The following is a 24,562-nucleotide window of genomic DNA, read 5'->3' as shown; positions in this document are numbered from 1 at the left end:
GGGCACGTGTTAGTCATCAGGGACCCATAATATGTTCAAGAAGGGATTCGCTAAGGAAACCTATTATAAAAGGAACTATACTAACCTAACGTACCCTAACCTACCAGGCTGCATTACTTAGCTGGGGGGCTCCAACCCCCTGGTGAAGGAAACTCCACTTTTTACCAAAAGCTCCCCTATAACCCTGCGCATGCGCGATAGCAATCCAGGATGGCCAGCAAACAACTTCTGAGATTAATTACAGGTTAATTACAATCGACCGACAAAAATTAACGGTAAATTCTTGAAAAGCAGCCAAAATACTATAGGAAAAATCAATTCTTAAAGTAATACCCCATAACGATCTATTGCTTAGTAGTTCTACACCAATCTCCACTAATCTACCCAGGGGCATCACCCCCTCGTAACCTACCCGGCGTTTGCCATTATGAAATCAATCGGATAAACTTCTCATAGTAAGCCTGGGCTTATCACAATAAAAACAACTAGGTCTATAATTCTCACCTACCTTATTTCCTGTGGAATGGTACTTTCAAAGAACTTGGGAATGGGTCCCTCAACGTTTTCAATATAAGCACTTATTAATCCACTGTTTTTTTCTTAACAATCAAACAAAAAGGTTATTTTGAGCAGCCGAAGTAACAACCTCCCAATTTCACAATCCAAACATCACTGCATGAAATGTCCTTGGACTTGGATTAAAAACGTTTTATGAAAGGGAAAATACCTTTCGTCCCAAATAAACGTACATTGTAACTCTGTTATAAGTATCTTTAATAATTAAATTTGTGAGATATTAGTTTTAATTTACAAAATGTTCTTTTAATTCTACGTTTCATTCAATTTTATGACGCAAAACTATTTCTAAAAATGTATACTCTAATTGTGCACTGTCTATTGCTTCCGTTTCTTGGTTTTGTCATCGGTAATTCTTCTGGAATTTAATTAATTAACAAGCTGAGGAGGAAAGTAAACCAAAGGAGCATTGTTACTGACGTTTGCTGCTGACCTTTGATTACTCGCTAAAGGCGTGAATGAAAGTCACAGACTCTGCTTTAGGTTACTAGGTCTAAACATAGGCCTAAGGCGTTTTGCAGTACAGTTCTTAAGATGTTGAATTTCTTTTTAATTTCTCTCCGAATATGAAACTAAGATTGGTATAACTAAGCAATAACTCGGCATGGGGTATTACTTTGGAAACTGATTTTTCTTATAGTATTTTTTGCTTATCAAGAAATTACCGTTATTTTTTGTCAGTCGACTGTAATTAACCTCGGAAGTTGTAAGCTGGCCAGCCTGTAATGCTATTGTGCATGCACAGTGTTACAGGGGAGCTTTTGGTAAAAAGTGGGGTTTCCTTCACCCGGGGGGTCCGCCCCCCCCGACTAAGTAACAGGTCCTGCTAGGTTAGGTTAGTTTAGTCTAGTTCCTTATGTTAGGTGCCCTCAGCCAATCCCTTCTTGAACATATGGCTTCCATAACAACATGGTGGTCCAGTCTTTCTCCCAACATTTTCCCCCAACCGAAACCCCTCGTTCCCAAAGGGTCCCCCAACCATGCTGGATAGATATGAGGTTAATAATAATTGACTGAAAATAAACATTACCTCCTTCATCAGCAACACTTAAAGTATAGGAAGAATCAGTTTCAAGGTAATAGTCTGTGCAGAGGTCGTGCTTACATACCCCAAGATTTTTTAAGAATGGTTTATCTCATGTTTTGTACATGTCTGACCGTATTTTCCCAACCCCCAATGCAAGTGAAGGGGAAGAGGGACCCCAGTAGGAAACGGGTTTTTTCAGAGGCAAAACCAAAACTGACCAATTTACACCATGAGTGGTCTAAAATGTTTAAGTTACGAGGTAAGCATTCCAAAAAATGCATTGTCCTTAATCAGCAGCAGTCACTAAACATTATAGGCCTACCATAAAGCGTAAGATATTGTAGGGCCAGTTAGGTTACCCTGGCAGATTTAACTTTGATAGGTTAGACTAGAGCAGCTGTACTAGTTTCCGTATGAGACTACTAGTCAAGTCAAAATTTTGGTAGTCTGGTTTTCACATTGTAAGTCATTATTTTTTATGCATCATAAACATTTGAGCCTAGTTTATTCAGAACATTAAGTTGGTTTTGTTTTAGGTTAGCCCATCTCGGATATAAAGAAAGAAGATATATAAGTAGTATTCAATGAAGTGTTGTTGGCCAGTATGATGAGCCATTTGAATAGTCTAATGTCGTAAGAGTAGGTTAGTGTCGTAAAGTGATACTGTAGATGTGGAATGTACTCCTTGTGGAGGTAATGCATTAAACTGGCTTAACATTTCTGCAACCATTTGGCTGTGAGTTCCATTTGGCATATACAGTTATTTCATTTTAAGAATTATATGAGTTGTTGACAAAGCACTTTTCTGTAAAGTTATTTTATCAATTGTGTTACAGTAATAATGCATTATATTGATTGTTAATGTACCAGCAGAAATAAATGCCTTAGCATTACTGTTCTTCAGCTTATAATACAGGCTTTTGTTCTGTCTATTGATATTTTTTGTTTCTACGTACTGTAAATACAAACCAGAGCCTTGTATGTAGTAGTATTGTACAGCACATGCTGGAAACTGACATTGAGTAACAAGGTAGCTCATTGAAGGTAGGTAGAGTCAGGGTAGTAAGCCAGCTCTTTTTCTTTGGCCATTGTCAAGTCGAGATGTGAAGGCTCCCTGCCTAGAGTACTCAGCTGCCATAAAGCTGAAGGTTGAATGGAGTGACTGGTTCTCTTTCTTCCTTTACAAGGCAGCAGTAAAGCCTAGTAAGTTGTGGGTACAATCCGCAATTGGACATCTTATCGTAGGGATTTTAAGTTGTAAGGCATGACTCAGTCTGTTCTCAGTGACAGGGAGATTGTTCCCAGTGGTAAAGGTGTCATCTGAACCCATCAGTGTATGATTGACCTAGATACCAGCTGCCTTCTTATCTTTAAGGCAGTACAAGGTTCTCTGAAGTTATGCGTCTCATTGTGGCTCAGGGCCTTATCAGTCTTGCATCCCAATGCCAGATTGTACTGGAGGTTACAGAAGTTCTCGGTCCCCTGCTCATGATTGCGACTGATAGCATGACATTTCTGGGCGAGATTCAGCTTACCAGGCAGTTGAGAGAGTATCCTCCCACCAAAGGAGTACTCCTACCAAGGCAGCAGCTTGTCTTTTTGCAGGAAGAAACGCCATATTTTTAAAGTAATGTGTATCTTTCCTTGGTATACAAACCAGTCTTTTATCAAAATCCCACGTCAACTAGTCCACTTAGTCCTTGATGCCTAAGGGAACAGTGACAGCCTATGAAAAACCCACTCACCTGCAGACCTTCAATTACTTTACCTAATCAGGTTTCATGAACTGTTTTCACAGCATGCTAAGGAATAGCATTCTGGTATGTATACCTAGGAAAATTTCAAATTACCTTAAAAATTTAATATATATATAGCATATATCATTTTTTTGCACTTTCAATTTATCCAGTCATTAAGTTTTTAAAGTTTCATAAGCTGTAGCAGCAATTTAAATAAACAAAACATTTAAGCCAGACCTGGTTTGAGTCGCCTTAAAATTCAGTTCTACAAAGCATTTAGTACTCAAGGCTTTTAGGGAACATAAATGCCATCAACGAAGTAAATAAATATTTATTATCAAGCAACAAACTTAATACACAAAATATAAAAAATAATCTCAAATGAAAGATGCACCAAAATAGGCATATCCAAGGGACACATGAAAAAGTACATTAAAAAATCTAATGTGAAAATAACAAAGTCAGCAGCTGTTTACATCCATTATCAACTGATTTATAACTACTGTGGTATATTCTAAAAACAAAGTTTTCCTCAGAATAGCTTTCTAAACTTTTCTGTTTTTACTGACATACAAACGTAAGAAAATTTCTGCTTCGTTTTGCAGACTTTACAGCAACAAAATGTTTACTAACGGTCTTGTTACCACTGTAATACACAATTCTGTCGAGTCTTTCTAATGGAAGATACGCTGAACTTTGCATATGGAAAACTACTTTTACAAAGTACCTGAATTAAAAAAGTTCAAACCATGAAAACATTTTGAATACAATATTTACAAAAGTATTTATAATAGGTGAGCACAAATTTGAAACTATTTTACAATTAGCAAGGTGAACAATTCTTGACTGTACACTAGAGTAGCTAGATTTAGAAAAAACTTTGTACAACAGACAGCTGATAAGAAACTCTAATTATTTTTTTTTTATAAAATGCTTTTTGAAGATAACCAACCTTGGAGATGAAGCAAGTACAATCAGATGTAATAGTTTCTGAATGTAGATAATAATTTCCAAGTGACTGCAACAAATTCCTTACTAAAACACTTCTAGCACATAGACTCTCGAGTAGCCTAGCCATTATATTACTTCACTAAAGTATCTGTTCAAGGACCAATTTTCCTAACTATGAAACACAGGCAGCCTTTTGCTCATAAAATTTCGACTGACACAGAGATAATACAGGTCACTGGTTTACCCGAATCACTATTGTGCTGAATCACAGGATGATTTTATTTTAGATCAATTACGATAATGATAAAGAGACCTCTTTACTTGCAAGCACCAATAAAACTTACAAACATGTGAAGTCCATGTTGATTAACAAGGTGTATACTTGCTTTTTTTTTTAAATACAATCTAATAAACGAATCTTTTGAGTAAATAGCAATAAAACATTCTATAATTATTTCTTAAAAATATGTGCCATATATACAACAGAGCAAAATGTTCATGAAAGTATAGCTTCTGTATTTTAGACCTGAAGAAATTATATGGAAAATGGTAGACTGCTTTAGAAAAGCAAACCATAAGAATCTAGAAAGATTTCTCAAATAGTGTTGACTGATAAAAAGAAAAATCTGGAATGTTCTACATTCTATGATGAAAAGTGCTTTGTATATACTGCTGCTTCGTAAGCTACTTTTAGTGAAAGTGATTCTACAAAATTAAATACAGTACCAAACTACAGCACAAGACAGTGATGACAGCATAAATTTTGACTGAAGTTTTTGCAAAACATGGATGCAACTTCAAATTCACAACAGCATGGAAAGTCCAATACAGAACAGGCAGTCCACGGTTTACGACGTGTCCGGCTTACGACGTTCCGAGGTTACGATGCTTTTCAAATATATTCATCAGAAATTATTTCCCGGTTTGCGACGCATGTTCCGGGGTTACGACACGTCGTACGCCGATCCGACGGAAAAAATATGGCTCCAAAAACGGCAGAATAATCAAAATTTTGAGGTTTTTTGATGAAAAACTCAATAAAAATGCAGTTTACATCGTTTTCAATACACCCAAAGCATTAAAAGTAAGGTTTACTTAGGATTTTTGACAATTTTCGACGATTTTTCAGTTTACGACGACTTTCGGCTTACGACGTGGCGGAAAAACGGAACCCCTGTCGTAAACCAGGGACTGCCTGTACTTGAAGATACTCAGCTAACTGATAAATTAAGATGTAGAGTAATAAACTGAGGGCTAGCAGAAAGCAAAACACTGAATGTACAGTATAGGAGAATCTTCTCAAACTTGTACCTCATGAGGAAAGATCCTCACTTATGAGTATGAGGAGCCAAATTGTGTATTGTAGGTAAAGACTCACGGCAACAGAAAACAAGGTAATGTCCATTAAAAGCTGGTATGTAGCTATGTATATACAGTACATGGAATACTTCACAAAATATATAATTAAGAAAAAATATTTTAAATGCTTTAATATTTTCCTTCAATGTAAGATATGCACATACAGTATTATGTAAGGAAACTGACATTTAGTGGTACACACTGAAATAATTTTAGCAGTAAAATATACTGTAGTAACAAAACAGGGAAAGTATCTATCTATCTTGAGCACTTGAATAATGTCAGCAATAAAATTTAACAGGAACAGTATCTTGAAAACCAACAAGATTGTAAAAAATACATCCTTACAAAAAATTATCCATGCCCTTGGAAAAAAAAAAGTCTAGAATGATCTTTTGAAGCACTTTTCTTTCTTTGTACACTATAATGATGCTTTGCAGTAGTTTCCTTCAAGCATTGTATCAGTTTTCATCTTCTTTTCTAACATGTTAAAATGTGTTTCAGTATGATAAAATGTAACAAAACTGCAGAAGTATATTACATATAAATAAAAAAAAAAATTTTTTTAGACAATAGACAAGAACATAGGCAATTTAAAATTTGTTCGCACATGATTCGTCCCTCACTCGAGGTATGATATACAAACCAATCCAAATACTACTGGAATTTACAGTACACAACTAGCTTAGGGTCAACTTGATGCATGATGATTACCAATTAACAGCACAGCCGCAACTGAGCAAATTCAGATATCCTATGATTTCCATTTGAATTTATAATCATACATGATTTAATATTAATCATAAAGAAAACTGTCCATTTAACTGGCAAAGTGGTCAAACAGAATAGCAATTTATATAATGTGAAAAATTCCTTCCAATTCCACATTTATTCAAGAAGTAAAATTGAAAATAATGCAGAACTGTCAGTGTCTGGTATGTGGAAAAACAAGGACTGCAAATAAATTATCATACTCCCGCCATAATTCACAGCAGACTTTGCTGCACAGATTTCTGTAAAGCTCATAAAATTACAAAACTTATGTAGATGTTCTCTAAAAAATGCCATGTGAAATATATCTTCAAAGAAACTTTGCAGAATACTTAAACGTCAACATCCATTAATCAGTATGTAAAATCTAAATCATTTAAATGAAACTCAGCAGCTATGTGCCACCAAAAATGATTTCTTATTAACGACAGGTTAAATCAGTTCAATTTCAATTAAGTTACAGAGGTCAAGTAATTGATAAATATTTTGTGACAAGCTTCAGGTATGTTAGAATAAAAAATGTTTACCGAATACAAAAATTTCAAAGGTACAGAACCAGAACTGTTTATTGTATGGCAAGCATAAGCATAAGTACTTACTAAAACTACTTATAAAAATTCTCATGCAAAAGTATTGGAAACGGAAGAAAAAGCATTTGTCGCGTTACTGATTTTCCAGTAGGTACATTACTGATGTCACTGGTAGTATAAATTCGATGAATACTTAGAGTAAGACATCAAAGTAATTCCATCTTGTCAATGGAGCTGTAATTCACTTTCAGAAGATTTCATGCACATATGAACAGTGTATTTGTTTATATGAACACAATATATTTGCTCATTTGTAAAGCTCATAAAGGAAGGGATACTATTAACCTACTAGGCTAAGGTAATGTACACTCATATAAAAAAAACTCACAAAAGCTGTAAAAGAAACAAAAGTACAAATATTCATCCAAGCAACATTTTAAGCTTCTAGGGCTAAGATTATCATCATAGGATTTCTTAAATATGCTAATTTTCTACATGATTAGAAAGGATAATCACAGCAATAAACTATACCTGACTGAGAATCTGAGCACGAGTGATAAAACATAGCAATATAACCTGCCCTCTTAAGAATACATAACGCTTAGGGTTACAGTGGGCTCTGATGAATATAACTGGGTGGATGCATTCTTTTATTTTGTTTGACCACCATACTGTGAAGGTGCATTGTCTCACATTTATCACCACGCTGTTGTTGAAACATTTCGTCTAATATTTTCGATATTTTACTTGGATTACGATCAGGGCTTGTTTCGCTGGCACCTACTGTGTTTGTGTTTGGAATAATTCTTTTTCTCCAAGTAAGAATGATCAGCAGAGATGTCCTGGGTGTGACAATGACACTGACCCCCATTCTTTGTTTGTCGGGCAGCAGCCAGAAGTGTTTTCCATGTTCTTCCCAGTGGGAGAGATACAGCTCAAAAAGTATTGTCATTGTCTTCCGAGGAATATATACCAACACTATCTCCTCTCCTTTCTGTGGCTGCTCTGTCATATCCCTCCTGTTGCAGCAACTGCCCATATCCCTTCCACAGCAAAAGTTGTAGGCAAACCAGCTGATGATCAAGCTCCCCATTGTGTGTGTGGAACTGAGGCGGGGATTCTTCTCCTCCTTGCCTGATATCTGCTTCCTTGGCCACTGTTAGTGTATCACCAGGGTGACCCCAAGAGACAGAGTTGTTATAATCTGCGTGGCCTTCCTAAGGCATTCCAGGTGAACCTTCTTTGTTTACTTTTATTGAGCATTTGACGAAGGCCAAATATGTGTATCAAGATGTTTTAACTTGGCTTCCGCACAAGATTTGGTATCAAGATGTTTTAACTTGGCTTCCCCACAAGATTTGACTGGTGAATTTGCTGATGTTCCTGCTGTAGATACTACATCATCTCCTACTGCTGTTTCTTCATGGATGTCTGTCTTGTCTCTGGACACTGAAGAGACTGGTGTGGAGAAAAACCAGGTTCAAGGGAAACAGAGGAAGCACACACATGCTTCATCTTCCTCCTCTTCTTCTCCTCCTCATGCAGGAAGCATAAGAAAGCTTGGAAAGCAACCCTCCACAAGAGGGCTAATTAGTCTTCTTGTAGTTGTTATTCCTCTGTTGGGCATGCCAGTGATACCAGTAACTTTTGCAGAGGCTGGTGATCGTGGAACAAGTTCACCGGAGCATGATTCTGGTCACTCCCTGTCACCCATGTTGCTTTCTAGAGAGGAGAACCAATGCCAACTCTCCCCGTGATCATGTTTCCAAGGTGCATGGAGGCGAGTCTACACTAGCCCAGACTTCTTGCCTGGTCTTTGCTCACCAGTAATGGATCCTAGGGCTGCAGTGGAGGATGCTTTCCAGCACCCTTGGGACAACCTGGATGCATACATCTTCCTGTCATCCTGCCATTCTGCCTAATCCACCAGGTAATCAACTGAGTGCTGGTCAATCCTGGTCACTGGATGACCTGGGTGGCACCTTGATGGGCACAAGCCAAATGGTACCTGGGTCTGCTGTCCCTTCTCATAGAGCCACTAACAGAAATATACTCTTGTGGCATGCTCTACTTCATCAACGACACCTGTTCTGCTGTCATTAGCCCATGCAAGCACTCGTGCTTTACGGCTAGAGACTATATAGTATCTCCTGCAAGGGAGAGGCTTTTTTTGTAAAAGTTGTTCAAGAGGTATCTGGCTCCATCAGAAAATCTGCAGCAGGTGTTCACAAGGAAAGGTGGGCCAACTTCTGTGGCTGGTTTCATTCTAGGGGTATCTCTAATCAGGTCTACTTTAGCAAATCAAGGAGTGTTTAGTCTATCTCTGCCGATGTAAGTTCCTCTCAGTATCCACAGGCTACCTCTCTACCCCATCTCATTTCTTCCATCTCAAGGGCAAAGATCTCAATAAGAGTTATGGTGGACAGTGCAAGTACATACACCTACACAGTACGCTGGTTGAAGGTAAACTGAAGATATGCAGAGGAATGCATGGATGATCATCCGCAACCCAGCATGAGAGACTGAAAATGGGTACTGTATCTCCAAGCTTTAACAACTGGTCCAGCTTGCATGAACAACTGGTCCAGCTTGCATGAATGATATCCATTATTTGTGTATCTAGGAGAAATGCAAATTATCTAAATTCACCATTTACAATAAATAGCACATTGTAAGTCAAGGACCCACATATGTTTTGTAAACCCAGAGAATCAGCTGAATTTTCTAAATAAACTTCATCAAAGCCAGAGAATCAGCTGAATTTTCCATATAAACTTCATCCACTTGTGAAAAACTATGAAAACAAAACCATACAGAATCTGGAAGACTAAAGGAAAGTCACAAAAGAAAACATGAAAAACTCACAGCCACATGAATCCAGAATGTTTGGCTAAGAGGCTGACAAAATGTCTTGGCCACTGGTTGGGATTTGACAAAATAGCTGTACTGGTAATGGTTCTTCCAAGGAGTTGATAAGTATATTAGGATTGTAAATACATTCTTATCTGTTATTCCTTATGAAATAACGATTAATTTACTATTAATAAAACATGTGAAGGATATAAACAACCTTACGAAAACCAAATTAAAAGTATAAATTACTTTTATATGGAAGGTTTATCCTAAAGCCACCATTAGATTTCAATCTTTTTCAAGTTCCACTGACTTATCCATGTGTAGCCAACAATGAAGTCCTGCATATAATAAAACTAATACAGTATAAAAGAAACACAATAGTTTTGTAAAAAGTAAATAGTAAATATTTAATTTTTCAAACAAGAAATATCCTACTTTACTAATTTTTCAAACAAGAAATCATTCTACAATGATTTCAGATTTCTCAGTCAAGATAATCTTTCATGGAATTCCTTGCAAATGCTGACAGCACAATGGGTCATTCTTTGTCATAATGAAGGGGATAGTGGGATATATATACTATTACTGTTTGGCATTTATGGGAAATACTTTGGGATTCTAAAGCTATGTTTTAAAAACTACAAATTGCAGCACTAGTTTTCCTGATTCCTGATGCTCCCTTATTCATTAAGGAAGTTGCTTAAAACAGGAGATCCCATAATATACAGCATATACATAGATTAATAATGTTCCCTTAATGTATACAAAATGTTCAAGCTTTTGGTAGTGATACAAGAGTTCAAACAAAGAACAACCCATCATTCTTACATGAATATACTTTTGGTACGTTGTGGAAAGTTTAAGGCATAATAAATAGCTATGTATTTATATTAAAACTGTGATTGCAGTGAGAAAATATTTAGCCTAAATGCTTGTATGTAGCTATACACAACTCTCTCTCTGAAGTGTTGCTAATCTTCTGACGTCAACTTTAACGGCGTCATCCGAACCGCAGGACGACAAGGGACGGGGCTCTTTCACGTCACCATTGCTGATGCGGTAATCTGAAAATCAAAATTTAAATAATGAAAGATCGTGCTGGTGGTGTGAGGATGCACGACAGTGCAGTACTGCTATGCTGTCTGATGCAAAACTAGATTCAGGTGTCAAAGAAATTCCATTATAATTCTCACTTGAGATAAATTTCAATAAATATCACATAACATTGTTTCTTAAAGGTTGCGCATCATTTCAGGGCCAGATATTTCAATTTAGTTGTACATCTAGATGATTTTATGTCTCGCTCTAGGAACTAGTGATGCATTTATACCACAAGGTACTACGGTACTGAATTTCCTTCAAACCACTAAAAGTACTATATTATTTCACGTAACACTGTAAAACGTTACTGCTCTCGTAAGTTTTATAGCAGAAAAAATGTCAAAAAAAACTAGGTGTCAAAAACTTCACTATAACGAAAATTTTTCAAGATACTGCACTCCAGATCCAGTACCTGTATTCCAATACTTAGTACAACAAAAAAAGAAGTCTAGTTTAGATTACATTACACTTGCTAAATTACACAGATTTTAATCATGCTATTCAACCAGAGAATTTAACTTTGGATATTATGTACAAAAGGGTTATGCAGTAACTTCCCACAAGCATTCTAAGAGAAGTCACAACATTCCATATTCAAACAGTAACGACTGACCTCAAACTTAGCAGTAAAACCCTAATGTCTTCTTAAAGGTCAATAACTGTAAAGGCCAGTTAATAAAAGCTCAAATAAGCACTACCACGTGATGTACAAAAATAGGTAGCGCACAAACACACTACGTACACGGTAACATTCGTCAGCGTTTAAAAATGTTTGTGGTGAAGTACATTACTCCTAGGGTATTAACGGGACATGTCTGAAATTCATTGCTACGCACTGTCTAACACGAAAACATTGTCAACCACCTTGAATACTTTGCTCACCTTTTGGCTGAGATGACATTTTAAATCCTTTTAAGCAAAAGAAAAAAGTTCATAACCATAAGACAAAAGCATATGAAATACTCAATACAGTAGCTCTAAACATAAAACAATAAGAACTGAAACATATTTTCCAGATCTTAAAAAACAGAAAAATTAGTTCACTAAAATGCTTGCTTGTCTGTAAGCCTGGCAGCCCTTGTGCTTTTATTACTCAAAACTAATGAATTGTTTTTTATTTAATGTAAAATTCTTATTTTACTTGTGCTCTACAGGGACTGAAGAACAGCACATTCATTTCCAGCTGAACAGTGAAGAAGTGATTGCACTACGTAAGACCTCCTGCTAATAGGTGTTCCCTAACTCTATGTAAGAGCTCCTGCTAATGGATATCCCTAACTCTGTTCATTATTTGGCTCAAATAATGAACAGGAGGATTTTTTCTGCAGTGTTGCATAGCTATTGCATGTCTTTGTTTTCTGTTTTTTTCTGTACTATTTGATTTTTGTTTCATGAATATTCCTCTTTCCCAGTGCAAGGGTAGTACTGTTTATGTATTTGGGTCTCTCTTACTAATTTTAGAATTTTGACATGAATGAAGTGTGTTACCCTGAAGAGATCTACAGCAAAACCTTTGTGGTCAAGGACAGGGTCTGAGAGAGAGAGAGAGAGAGAGAGAGAGAGAGAGAGAGAGAGAGAGAGAGAGAGAGAGAGAGAGAGAGAGAGAGAGAGAGAGAGAGATGGAAACCACAAGCACACACCTCCGCATTTCTCTTCACAGCTGGATAAGGGTTCCCCATATGGCAAGAGGTCTCACCTTGTGCCATCATCATTTCACATACTGCACACATAAAATGAAAGCAATATGTTCTTCTGGTCCTAATGGGTAATATGGAATATCCAAAATAGGTCCTTATTTATGAAACTGCTTATAATTTGTCACTGACTTTCTGGTAATTAGACTCATTGGTCATTTTCACAATGTAACAATTTGAAATCAATACACTGACAACACACGATCATAAAAATAATGGCGTAAGGTACAGGGAAATACAAACAAGGACGTACAAATAAAAGTGAAAAATTTCATAAGAATTTACCATTGGGAAAAGGCAAGATTATTTTTGACTAACAAAATAACAAAAGTGATCACTCAGCCATTTACAGAACGTAATTTTCCAAGACCATAAAAAATTCAGCTGATCACTGCCTAATGAGTACATATAACCACTTCAAATTGAACATTTCTTAACAAGAAATCAAAACTTTTTGCCTCATGTATCCCCTCATAACATGAATTTATTTATTTTAAATACTATATACTACAGTATGATTCATAAAGCAGCTAGCCACTTCTATTCGTGAATATATAATGTATATAAACAGCACAATTACATAATGCATATACTGTACTGCTGTATGTGTAAGTACTCCATATACCTGTACAATATTGCACTTATGTACTCCATATACTACATGCATATTTGCTCATGTACCAAAAGTGCTTCTGAATATTGTTTTATAGTATAAATCAGTGATACTCATCACTTGACTTGCAAAAGAAAAAACCAAATGCTGTACAATACTTTATTTTCCCAAAATAAGTTTGCATGTACACAAGACCATTTTTTTATCTACAAAATCAGCACTTATTCTTATGACTGTGCCAACATCTACATCACCTTTTTATTTATGCAAAGGCCAATAGGGCAGGTAACCAAGTGCCCTTGTTTAGCCCAAGCCTGAGAAAAACAAAAAAGGCAGGAAACAGAGTGGGGTCTAAGACTGAGAGAAGCACTAAGCATACTTTGTGACATTTGTGCTCCTTACTCTGTCGAGCCCTTTGAAAAACTGGGATGTGATAAGGGAACGGTGGCACTGAAAGGTTTCCACACCGCATTTTACCTTTTCACCGAAGCAGAGGTGGCTCCTTCCTCTAAAAGGGAGCAGCACAACAACCAAAAGTTTTCTCTACTGGGAGTTTGCATGGGTAGATGAAGCAGAAGCTAGAAAGTAAGTATAAGTAAAATGCTGTAATGGAACTGGTCCTCAAATGAATAAGAGCTGGTACAGTAAATAAACACTAATGATAAACTTTAGAATACTACTAAAATAAAAATGAAAAAATTATAAAAAAAGTGGAAGCCAGCATTTAAGTTACTTATAAAGAGGTTCTGTGAACTGAAAATGAGATGCTCCTTGTCACATTCAATGAACTGCACTGAATTCCAGCAGAGTACTTCTCTTGAGACACTGTTAAAACTGATTGCAGTGAAGCCTTTCCATTCCTGCTTAACCTAACTACCTTGTGTTCAAGTTAGATTCCACTTGAAATTTGCAATCCCTCCAATGGCCTAAAATAGTTTGTAGAAAGCAATGTGGCTGAAGTAGTGAGAGTTTGCATGGTATGGTACAGAGCAACTGCACAGCTAAATGGTAACAGGATGTTGGTCTTGGACAGTAGATTAGCCATATTGTACTAAAGTTTCCAACCCATATCATCAGACATTTTCACCCCGACAGCGCTAAAGCTGTCTGCACAGTAATGATAATAAACGGTAAATAAAAGGTCTGTTCTAAACAACAATATCCATTCAAAAAATCAATCAAAAACATTCACATTAACAGATCCACAATACTTAAACCTAAATGTATTTACATCTACAAATTCAACAAGCCACATGAATAGCTTACCCCTCCGAGACTTCTTTGGTTTGCCAGCTGTGGGTTAAGGTAAAAAAAAATATCTGAGTATCCCATAACCTGAAAAACTAGGTCTTTGATGGTACAAACGTACTTATGTTCAAAATCAGTACAAGTACTGCACTAACAAATTACATCCTAATGGCAGGGGACCAGTCATTCAAGACTTCTGGTTAACATTATTTTCTTATGCAAATAAGCTGCAGCCAATAAACACTGAGACAAAGTGACAGTGAGGAAAATTAAAAGCACAATGATGAAGAAAGAAAATTAGTGAATGAATCTAATGCAGAATTACATAACAGAAGTGTGCCTTCCACAAATATTTCCTAAAACAACAATGAAGCTGCACTACAAGAGTGAACTACAAAATGATGTAAATTAAGACAAAATACATAATACACTTCACATACCTCACAAAAAAAAAAAATGTTTATGGCACAACTCCCAGATAATGTTATGGCACAACTCCCAGATAATATTAACGGTTTCCAAAGAGTAATATGAGTTACAGAGAATCTATCAATTAAAATTCTATGTATTTTGCATGAATTCAAGTTACTGCATGGAATGTATCACGCAGGTCATTCAGTTGCCAAACAGAAAGTGGAAAATCAAACCTACAAGAAAACATTTTTGCACAGCATAAAATTGTGAGAAATTAAATATAACGAAAGCTGACCAGGCAAGTGAGTCATTCTTTTATGCTCAGAGTACTGTACAATATAACTAGTGTATATCTGAATCATTTTCAGTCCAGTATCCCAGAAAAATTATGACAAAGTGAATCTGGTGATTTTGAAGCAAGCAGAGGCCAAAAATTTCTTTAGTAAAAGATCTTGTGAGATGATAATCCATCTCCCTATAATTCAAAGATGTCAAATAATAGTTCTGACTCCTGGTAGCCATAGTGCATGCTAGTTAGGTAGTAAAATATATCAAATAATTACGGGAAACTAAAGTGTTTTTCTCTCTGACAAAGACAAAATAATAATATGTGGGTCTTCTTGCATGGTCTATTCATACTGATCCCAAACTTTCTCTGAATGTTAAACAAATACTAAAAGCTGACCCTTATTTTTTTTTTGTTTTTTTGACAGGAAAGTTTTATATATAAATAAAGATATAAATACTTATGAATAATCTTCTTAAAGGGAGTTATGCCTACTGTCTTATCTACACTTCAAACACAGTTAAACAGTTACAGTGATTCTATAACAGTCAAGATGGAGAGCTTCCTACTCTCTTCTATAATATGAAATACCTCATCTTTACGTTTCCATAACCCATTAATCCCTTATTCAAGTGACAGGTATATCATTACCTTGAGGTAAATGGACCCGCAAACGATGTACTGTGTGATAAAGGGTGCTCTAGAATAATTCCACGCAGTATATGTACAAAGCTGATGCAATAAAAACTAAAGACAAATTTAAAAAAATAAAAATTAATATGAAGATATCATCAGTGCCGTCGAGCAGATGTAAAGGTTTTATCACCTTCAAAAGAAAATACAAAGCAAACTGTGATGTTTCCAAACTATCAGGAGGAGGGCAAAATGCTCCTAGACAATGTGACAACTACATACCAGTTTTGAAAATCCAGTAAACATACATTACTCTTGATAGTTTATAAAGAGCTTTATAAAAGAATACATCTATTTAAGACCTATTATTTCATAAATACAAACCACCTTCAGATCTTGTCACTGATTTGTGGTGATGAGACCCATAAAACACTTGTAAAATGAAAGCTGAAGTGCTTGGGATGGTGTCTGTTAACAAGCCAAGAGACCACCCTTCCTTATCCCCAGAGTGACAAGCTGATGGTAATCACCTCCATCTATACTCAAGTTGGTGGCTGAAGTTACTTGCAGAATTACCACTCTCTTACCTTGCAAGATTCTTTTGAGGTGAACCTACATCTAACCAAAATGAAATCACTTATCTCAGCACTGCCAATTTTAGAATCACTTGCTATCTTGGTATCACCATTCTCGTAGTATCGAGGTGAGCACTGAACAGCCACTCAACTGAAGTTTGAAGATTCTACTGGTGTTCCATTATTTGTTCACCCACTACCGTATTAGTCATGTCCAATTCTTATGACAGCTGTCCATTCTAACTAGATGACCAGGAGTAAGGAAAGGCATGTGACCTACTTTTCCTTACTCCTGGCATAACCTGCTTTGTAAAATGCAGCTTATGTTATGAATCAGGGCTATTAAATTATCCAAGTTAATAAGAAATGGTGAGCTACCTATTTATTCTTGATGTTATTAGCTAATACTGTACTTCATCCAGCATTACAGAGATGCTTTCATACTTTGCACACACTATTTTTTACTTGTGCTTTAGTTCTTGCATTGCTATCAGTAAGCCAGAAGGCACTTGTTCTAGATAAAGAGCACTAACTCACATGAAAGGGTAATTTCTTAGATTTTCTCAAACTATAAAGAGGTTGAGAAACTTTTCTTTCCTCATTTCCTCCTTGCTGGTCAATTCTTTTTGAAGTTTATGAATTCATGAAGATTTCTTGGCAAGCTCCTACAGTTTTGGTTTCCTCCTTTACAAATGAAAGGCACAGTCCTTCTCCATTCGGTAATGGAGAACAGGAAAACTAAATGATGACCTACCTTGGCATTTTTGGCAGTAGGAACTCACCACAAGTGGATCTCTTTTTTTCTACACTTATATAAGATTACTTAATTAATGACTGCCCGTTTCCTAGAGCCAACTGCTCAGAAGTTGGATACCCAATTAATGACTGCCCTTTCCTAGAACCAACACCTCAGAAGTTGAATGTTACAGCTGGGAAACTTTAAAGTCTTTGTATCCTTAAATCTCAGAGTAAATCTCATTGCACTCCAGTGACACTAACAAGAGTGGAATTTCATACATCCTCTGACTTAATAGACCTCCCAAGGTAAATCTTACTGTGATTGGCTCTCTTTATCAGCCTTTCATTAGCATAGGCCTCCAGAATCTAGGGACCCTCAAACCTAACACCTCCAAGCCTGCCTTCCAAGAAAAAGGTGGGGGAGGTGTAATCCCTCCTAAATTACACAAAGCAGAACTGATCAAGTTCTATGGCTGGTGGCATGGAAAAGAAGCTACTCTTCTTTTAACATGATTTCTTCATTCCATCTCCACAAGAGACAAAATCTAAGTCAGATCCACCACTGTGGTGTTATTACAGAACCTTTTTCCTTGGTCTTCTTCCCTGTGGGACTGGAGCACTAATGCCTCTTCAATAACTTCGAGAGGGAAAGGGGTCCCATCACATTTGCAAAACCTTTAGCCTTTTCGTTCTCAAATGTATCTGGGAGTTGCCTGCTTTATCATCTAATGCATTTGTAACCTGTGGTAATCAGTAGCTCTCTCATCTTCACTTGACTAGCCCTGGGATCCTTTGCCATCCTCTCATTTCTGACTCAAAGGTGGGGTTGACAAAAAGGAGGTATTCCTGTCTCCTACAAGAGCAAAGAAAGATATTTCCAAGCTACCATGCCTCTAAGTCTTCTGCTACCTGTACTTAGCTGTCATTCTCCACTTTCTAAGTCTCTAAAAATTTACAAATCATCTGGCTGAAAGTTTACATAGTTCTGTTTTTCTGCTTTGACCAAGATGATCAATCAAGTCTAACATGTAGTAACATTAAGAATGACTACTGTATTCATCCTCCTATACAGAGTACTCCGTGGCCTTTCCAGGTAGATATCTGTCTTAACTACTACTGTACCCTCCTTGGTAAGACAAGAATCCATCATAACTTTGGCCGCTCCATTCCAGGTTAGCTCATACTTAGCTAGCAATTTCTAACTCATAAACAACATATCCTTGACTCTGTTGACTGTACGACCCATTCAAGCAGTTATTTTTTGGCTGCTGGTGTCATTTGAACCAGAGAGGTGTTCTCTACTCTAATCTCTTTCCTCCCAAGCAGATGGTTTTCACTTGACCAAAGATATGATTCTTTTACTTGTTTCATAGGTAAAACCTAAACCCTTTCAACAAGGTCCCCCCACCTCTTTATCACATGGGGTTTAGGTAGTCTACCAGTCCAAACAGAAGGTTGTACTAACTAATCAGAGCAAGAGATCTAGGTCTCCTTGAGGGGTACCTCTCGCCCTCTGCAAGAACAAGGTGATCTTAGATAGTGATCAAGTGGTACTGAAATGATAAAGGTCTAGTCAAGTAATGGTTTGCAACTATGAAATTAAAATTTGTTTCAGAATGTCTCAAGCAACATACAGCCCCTTGTCTAAGAGGAGCCACCTATCAGGTTATAATCAGGTGGAGCAACCAGTCCACTCTGTTTATTACCAGGACAAACACTTCGATGGGAGGGATAATGTGGCAATTTTTATATATGTACAAATTTCTCAATTAAATTTAGCTATTTTTTTTGGAGACTGGAAGGAATGAGATTTTACTTACAAAAAATTGGCAAGACAAAGTGAATTTAAGACAGCTAAAACTACTTTTAGAGGAAACAGAATATTTACATCTGTGCCATAATTATCAAGGGTAATACTCATACTTCAACCTCAAGACTGACAGTTGAAAGAAACGAGCAAGCAGATGAATCAAGCTGTTCATGAAACTAACTACAATATTATAAACTCTCTTGAGTATCTACTATCACCTGTAAGAAAAAGTCAACAAATAAACTAGAATAAAAAAAATTTTCTCATCACAGAACATCATAACAGGTTACCATTACGAAAGTAATATAAAAAGAGGAAGCTATATACTGCATCATGCTTCAGATGATCTCTCAGTGTCATTATTTTACCACGTGAGCTCAAGTAGAATGCTCAGTGATGACTACTCTATCGTAAGTTGCATTAGCAGATAACCTATGGGGGGATGGTGGGAAAACATACATGAAAGTGTGAGAGTACAGCGCATTCTCCGATGGAGGAGCAGAGTGAAAGTGTTATTAGGATTGGATCAGTTCATGCTGGAGAATGCCTCCACACTGAAATCTTGCAAATACTTTCAACTGTTGGTGACTGAAAGTATGACCCAAAGTCTCTACTAGATTACAAAAAAAAATAAACACAAGGCAACTGCAGATACTATAGTCTGTGTTCTGGAGATGACAGTAAATATCCAAAGTCAATATCACTGAAGTTAATCATGAGTGGCTGTTTAGCCCCACCATAGATCACTGTGATAATGGTGCAGATATTCACCGGGAGCTCCCAAACAACAGACGATAAAACTATTGCTTAGTGTTTCTTGAAGGTACCTAAGCTATAATTCACATTACAATTCTCCATTATCAATGAGAAAAAGGCAGATTCTGAAACGCCTGCACGTATCAAACTTGTCTAAGAAAAATTAACGTCGTGTTGCAAGTTGTAACGATAACTGCTACTAACATACCAAGCCTTTTGGAACTTGTCTAAAGCTATCAGTCCTTACACTCTAGGCAATTAGAATCTCTTCTGCTAATCCTGTGCCACAGGATCTCAAACTATAGTCAAAGGACTGCGGCAAAAAGACAATCATCATTATACAAAGGCGGATAAAATAATCTAACACAAGACATCTTTAAAGACTGCTTACCGTTACGTTACATGTTATTTGAAGGAAAGGAAAGCCGTATTAACATCTGAAAATTGTACCTTGAAGAAATAGATATTATAGCATTGTCTCACTTCAGTTTTTAATAAAGATGAAGGAGATTAGCTGTACTTCTACAGAATTAATTTCTAGAAGGATTAACCACCCAATCCCAATAAGAATTAAAGTCTACTCTACAAATATGGAGCCCTGAAAGATAGAATGGTCATGCAATAAACAAGGCAAATTTTGACTAGAGCAATAAGTAAGAAAGATTATGAAAATGTATTCATTTACAGCCAATTTTCATTATTATGTACAACTTCAATTATTATTTATAGCTTAAAACCTTTTGTTACAATGTCAAAGAGCAGTACAGTACTTCTTTTCACATCACACAACAACACAAAAACTTCATAATTCCATTTCTGAGACAAGAGGCCCTACGACTTTGGCACAAAATTTGCTGGACACTTTTTCTAAGGACAGTGACATAAACTGACTGACATGTTATTCCAAAGCTATCCCTGTTGACCAGGGACATTATCTAGGTTTCTGTACAAAGTATCACTGCGCACAAGCATAGCACACAATTTATAACCAATATATGCAACAGTGTTTTTCAAATGTACAAAGCACACTCATACTTTAGGGAGTCCTCTGCAAGCACATGAATGCAAGCAAGCGCACACACACATGGTATTGAAACAATGCGCTCAACAATGAGGGCCTTGTTGTCACACTAACCACATTTAAAATGATCAAAAGCCATATTTTTACAACATAATACTAAAACCCTCTACTTGAACTGCCCATTTTTGCTGACAAAAATAAATATACAAGGCACCGTAACTTAACGTTACACTTGAAAGGTAAGTGACATTAATAACACAATACATCAATGTCAATACGGAATTGAAATCCCTTGTTGATTCCTGCGTCCATTTCCAAGTGTCCAGCAATACGCTATACTCTGACTAGATGGCAGCACTTACAAAAAACAACAAAAAGGTATTCTAATATGCTGACAGCTGACACTTAGTGAAATTAAAGTTGTGAATCGGTGAAAAACAGCGCAAAGAAACACAGCAACTTTGTGTACCTAATATTTCTGTGGAAGGAAGCTGCTGTAGTAAATACCATAGAATAACATTCTCTCTGCTGTGCTGACGAATGAAAATGGAATACCGTACTGTATTCCTACTGGTAAACTTATCGCTGTTTTTGAAGTTTTCATGAAACAGTAGTACCTCACGATAATGAACTTCCGTAACTTTGGGAGACTTGATGGAACTGCTCCTTAATAAGTTTCCAGTTGCATTAAGGTAGGCCTTCATGTACCACACAATGTACATAATGATATTGTAAATTGTTACCCTGTATGTCAGTAAAATCTTAAACCTCACACTGTATTCTACTTATATATTCAGTATTGCACTTATATTCTGTGAAGCTTCCTTCAACCATGCATTAACGAGGGTGATTTACTAGTCTGGTTTGGCAAAGATTCAAGAACACAAATGATTATCCTTATGTATTTCAAGGTTGAAGGGTAAAGAATCTGGATTTTCAGTTGGAGGTGTAGCAAGTAGGAGGACATCACAGGCCTCAGCATTAGAAGTTGCCTTGGGCACCTAGATAATAAAGGGGCTGGAAAAATATAGAAGGTAAACATTACAAGAAGCAGGTCAACTACAAATTACACATGAAACTGCGGAAGTCATGACGGATAACATAGGAGAATACCTAAGTTGGCTATAACCCCTTTTTACTCTTGTGATGCTGTCCAGGTACTGATCAGTGTTACCTCTGTCTTCATCCAATGAAATCTTTATTGCTCAGCGTACTGAGGTTTGCTGAAATTCTTTGGTCTATGTCTTAAAATTCTTGAGTGGTGTCAGCATCTTTCATAATTGTCTATTCCATTATCATTTGTGTGTTGGGCATTGTAGTTTTCCATTTAACAACCCGGTTTAAATAGCTCATCAGAGATTGTATTTGGCCAGGATCTTTAAACAATCTTTTTCCTTATGTCCACTTCTATGTTCTCTGATTCTAACACCACCATACCTATGTTCAAGAATAATCTGCAGGTAAGCCTCTTCAGTGTATATTTACACCCTTTTCCTTAGTTTGCAGTAATGAGATTGTTACTGGAAACAACATGCAGTGAATGTAGCCATTTTCAGTCATCAGCTTCTCCTCTGGGGGGATGTTAAGGGTGCCGTTCATCATAGTAATGGCCCTTAACTTCTCCACCTGAATCTTCACAGTAATCTGGCAGTACCAGATTTCTTAGGAAGCTTAGTCGCAACAGTAACTTTATTGTGATGAAAGGTCATGATTCATGATTTTTGGGGTACATAACGATGCACCAGCAATTAATGCATGATGTTCCCAAAGACTCGAAGATACCTTGCCAAGTTGTCGATGCAAGGTTTGATGTGCCAAATCCACAGCTGACATCTGCAGAGCACAGAAAAAATATTCTCTGTTTGCTTTACATCTTTGAAATCACCAGTGCCACCCACCCAGTGTATGCCACGTTATACACCTGTATTTGCAATACAGTGCCTGTTCCTAAGAGTGGCATATCTGCAGATTGCCGTAACTACAGGCCAATTTCTATTCTCCCTGTGCTCCCCAAAGTTCCTGAAAAACTTATTTTTAAGCCACTATATAAGTATGTGGAATCTAAAGGATTGTTAGCTGATAGTCAATATGCGTAGATAAAGCAGTTAGGTACCTGTGATGCTCTTTTAGACTTGACATGCCATTTGCAAGAGAACCTTGATAAGGGTTTTGAGTGCCAAGGAATTCAAATAGATTTTTAGTAATGCTTTCGATTTAGTAAATCATAAGGCACTTGTTAATAAACTTCAGAATCTTGGAGTGGATAGGTAAGTTTTAGGACTCCCTCAAGATTTCCTTACAGGTAGGCAGCAGCAAATTGCTGTTGATGGAATCTTTAGTGAACCATACCTACTGTTTCCGGAGTTCCGCAGGGTAGTGTTCTTGATCCACTATTATTTTTGGTGTATACAAGCGATATGGTTGTTGGCCTGGAAAACAAGCTTGTTCAGTATGGTGATGATGCAACACTTGTGGGTGCAGTAAAGTCTCCATTTATGAGAAATGAAGCTGCCCTCAGTCTCAATCACGACATGGACCAGATCAGTGAATGGTGTAGTCCGTGGGGTATGAGGCTGAACTCCAGTAAAACAAAAACACTATTGATTAGCAGATCTCATACAAATTTCCCACCCCATCCTCCCATTCAGGCGAGTGGCACTTTGCTGAATGAGTCTGAAGCTTTAACTATTCTGGGTGTAACTTTTAACTCACATCTTACTTTTGAGAAACATCTAATGAAAGTTTCGGCAAATAATGCCTCATGTATTTATAACTGATAAAATCAATGCAACCTGTTTTAGGTCATTTGTGTTTTCTTTACTAGAATACTGTTTTCCGGTATGGATGTCTGCTTCTGCCAGAGATTTATCTCTTAAATAGAGTTGTTGGTGGTGGTGGGTTTCTGTTTCCTAATACTGTATTAGCAGTTATGACTTGGACCATCGACGGATGGTCTCTTGTTTGTCACTTTTTCATAAGTTGTATTTTAATAAGAGATCTTTCATACAGTATTCACATTCAATTCCCTTTCCCTGCCGAGAGCAACTAGATTCACTGAACAGCAACACCAATATGCAGTAAATGTGCCTCACTGTCGAACTTCTCAGTTCCAGAGGTCCTTTACTCCTCACACCGTTGGACTGTGGAACCGTCTTCCTGAGGATGTTGTTCAATTGGAACATTATAAGTTCAGGCGAAGATGCAATGCATTACTACCCTAATCCTATTCTTGCATTTTAATTCATTTTTATCAATTTATTAATTTATTTTTTCTTTTTAATAAGTGAGATCTCTTCACTTTGTATTTCCCTTTGCCTTTTCTTACTTCCTAACGAGCACATATTCTTTGGAAGCCTGAATTCAAGTGAATGGCCCCCATGGGCTTTGTTCCATATGAAGAATATTCATCTTCTGAATAATAATAATAATTGTATATGGTGATGACAGAATGGCTCAATTTTTTCGACAAGTACATTAATCCAATCTCAGCTAACCCCTGTAGGGTGGTAGTGCTGTCAGTGCACCTCCGGTGGTACACTGTAGGCAGTTACCTAAGAGCCTTTGCAGCGTGGCCTTTGGCCTAAATTCTACATTCTATTTTTCTATTCTATTTCAATCTCAGCTGCCAATCTTGTTGACTATCCTGTCTCCAAGAAAAATGTCAAAACCACCTTTGCTGTTGAATGGGCCACCTGTAAACTGCCTCACCTAGTTTCAAAGAAAACCCAGAACATACTGCTTTCAGCTCAGCAAGAGTTTTGTTCTCCCAAGAACAAACAGGACTGTCCATCATGATATATCAAACTTTTGGCCACACCAAGTCCAACATGAGATACTGTTCCCAAATCATTTTGGTTGTATATT

At 36.9% G+C, this 24,562-nt stretch overlaps 1 protein-coding gene across 4 annotated transcripts in view; it reads right to left on the bottom strand.

The window, feature by feature from the left end:
• Positions 1 to 3,655: 3,655 nt before the first annotated feature.
• The window catches only part of LOC136829745 (monocarboxylate transporter 10-like), a 99,585-nt gene continuing 78,678 nt past the window's right edge, over positions 3,656 to 24,562 (bottom strand). The window contains exons 10-12 of one of the 4 annotated variants that reach the window (XM_067088571.1): positions 14,484 to 14,510; positions 11,793 to 11,819; positions 3,656 to 10,873 (exon numbers count right to left, since the gene is read on the bottom strand). In XM_067088571.1, coding sequence (XP_066944672.1) covers positions 10,752 to 10,873; positions 11,793 to 11,819; positions 14,484 to 14,510 — 176 coding nt within the window. In that variant the 3' untranslated portion in view covers positions 3,656 to 10,751. The remainder of the gene's footprint in view (positions 10,874 to 11,792; positions 11,820 to 14,483; positions 14,511 to 24,562) is intronic. The other 3 variants (XM_067088572.1, XM_067088574.1, XM_067088573.1) reach the window with 3 other exon arrangements.

This window comes from Macrobrachium rosenbergii, chromosome 45 (assembly GCF_040412425.1).
Source record: "Macrobrachium rosenbergii isolate ZJJX-2024 chromosome 45, ASM4041242v1, whole genome shotgun sequence".
Classification (NCBI taxonomy): Eukaryota; Metazoa; Arthropoda; class Malacostraca; order Decapoda; family Palaemonidae; genus Macrobrachium; species Macrobrachium rosenbergii.
This window is presented reverse-complemented; position numbering and strand designations above follow the sequence as displayed.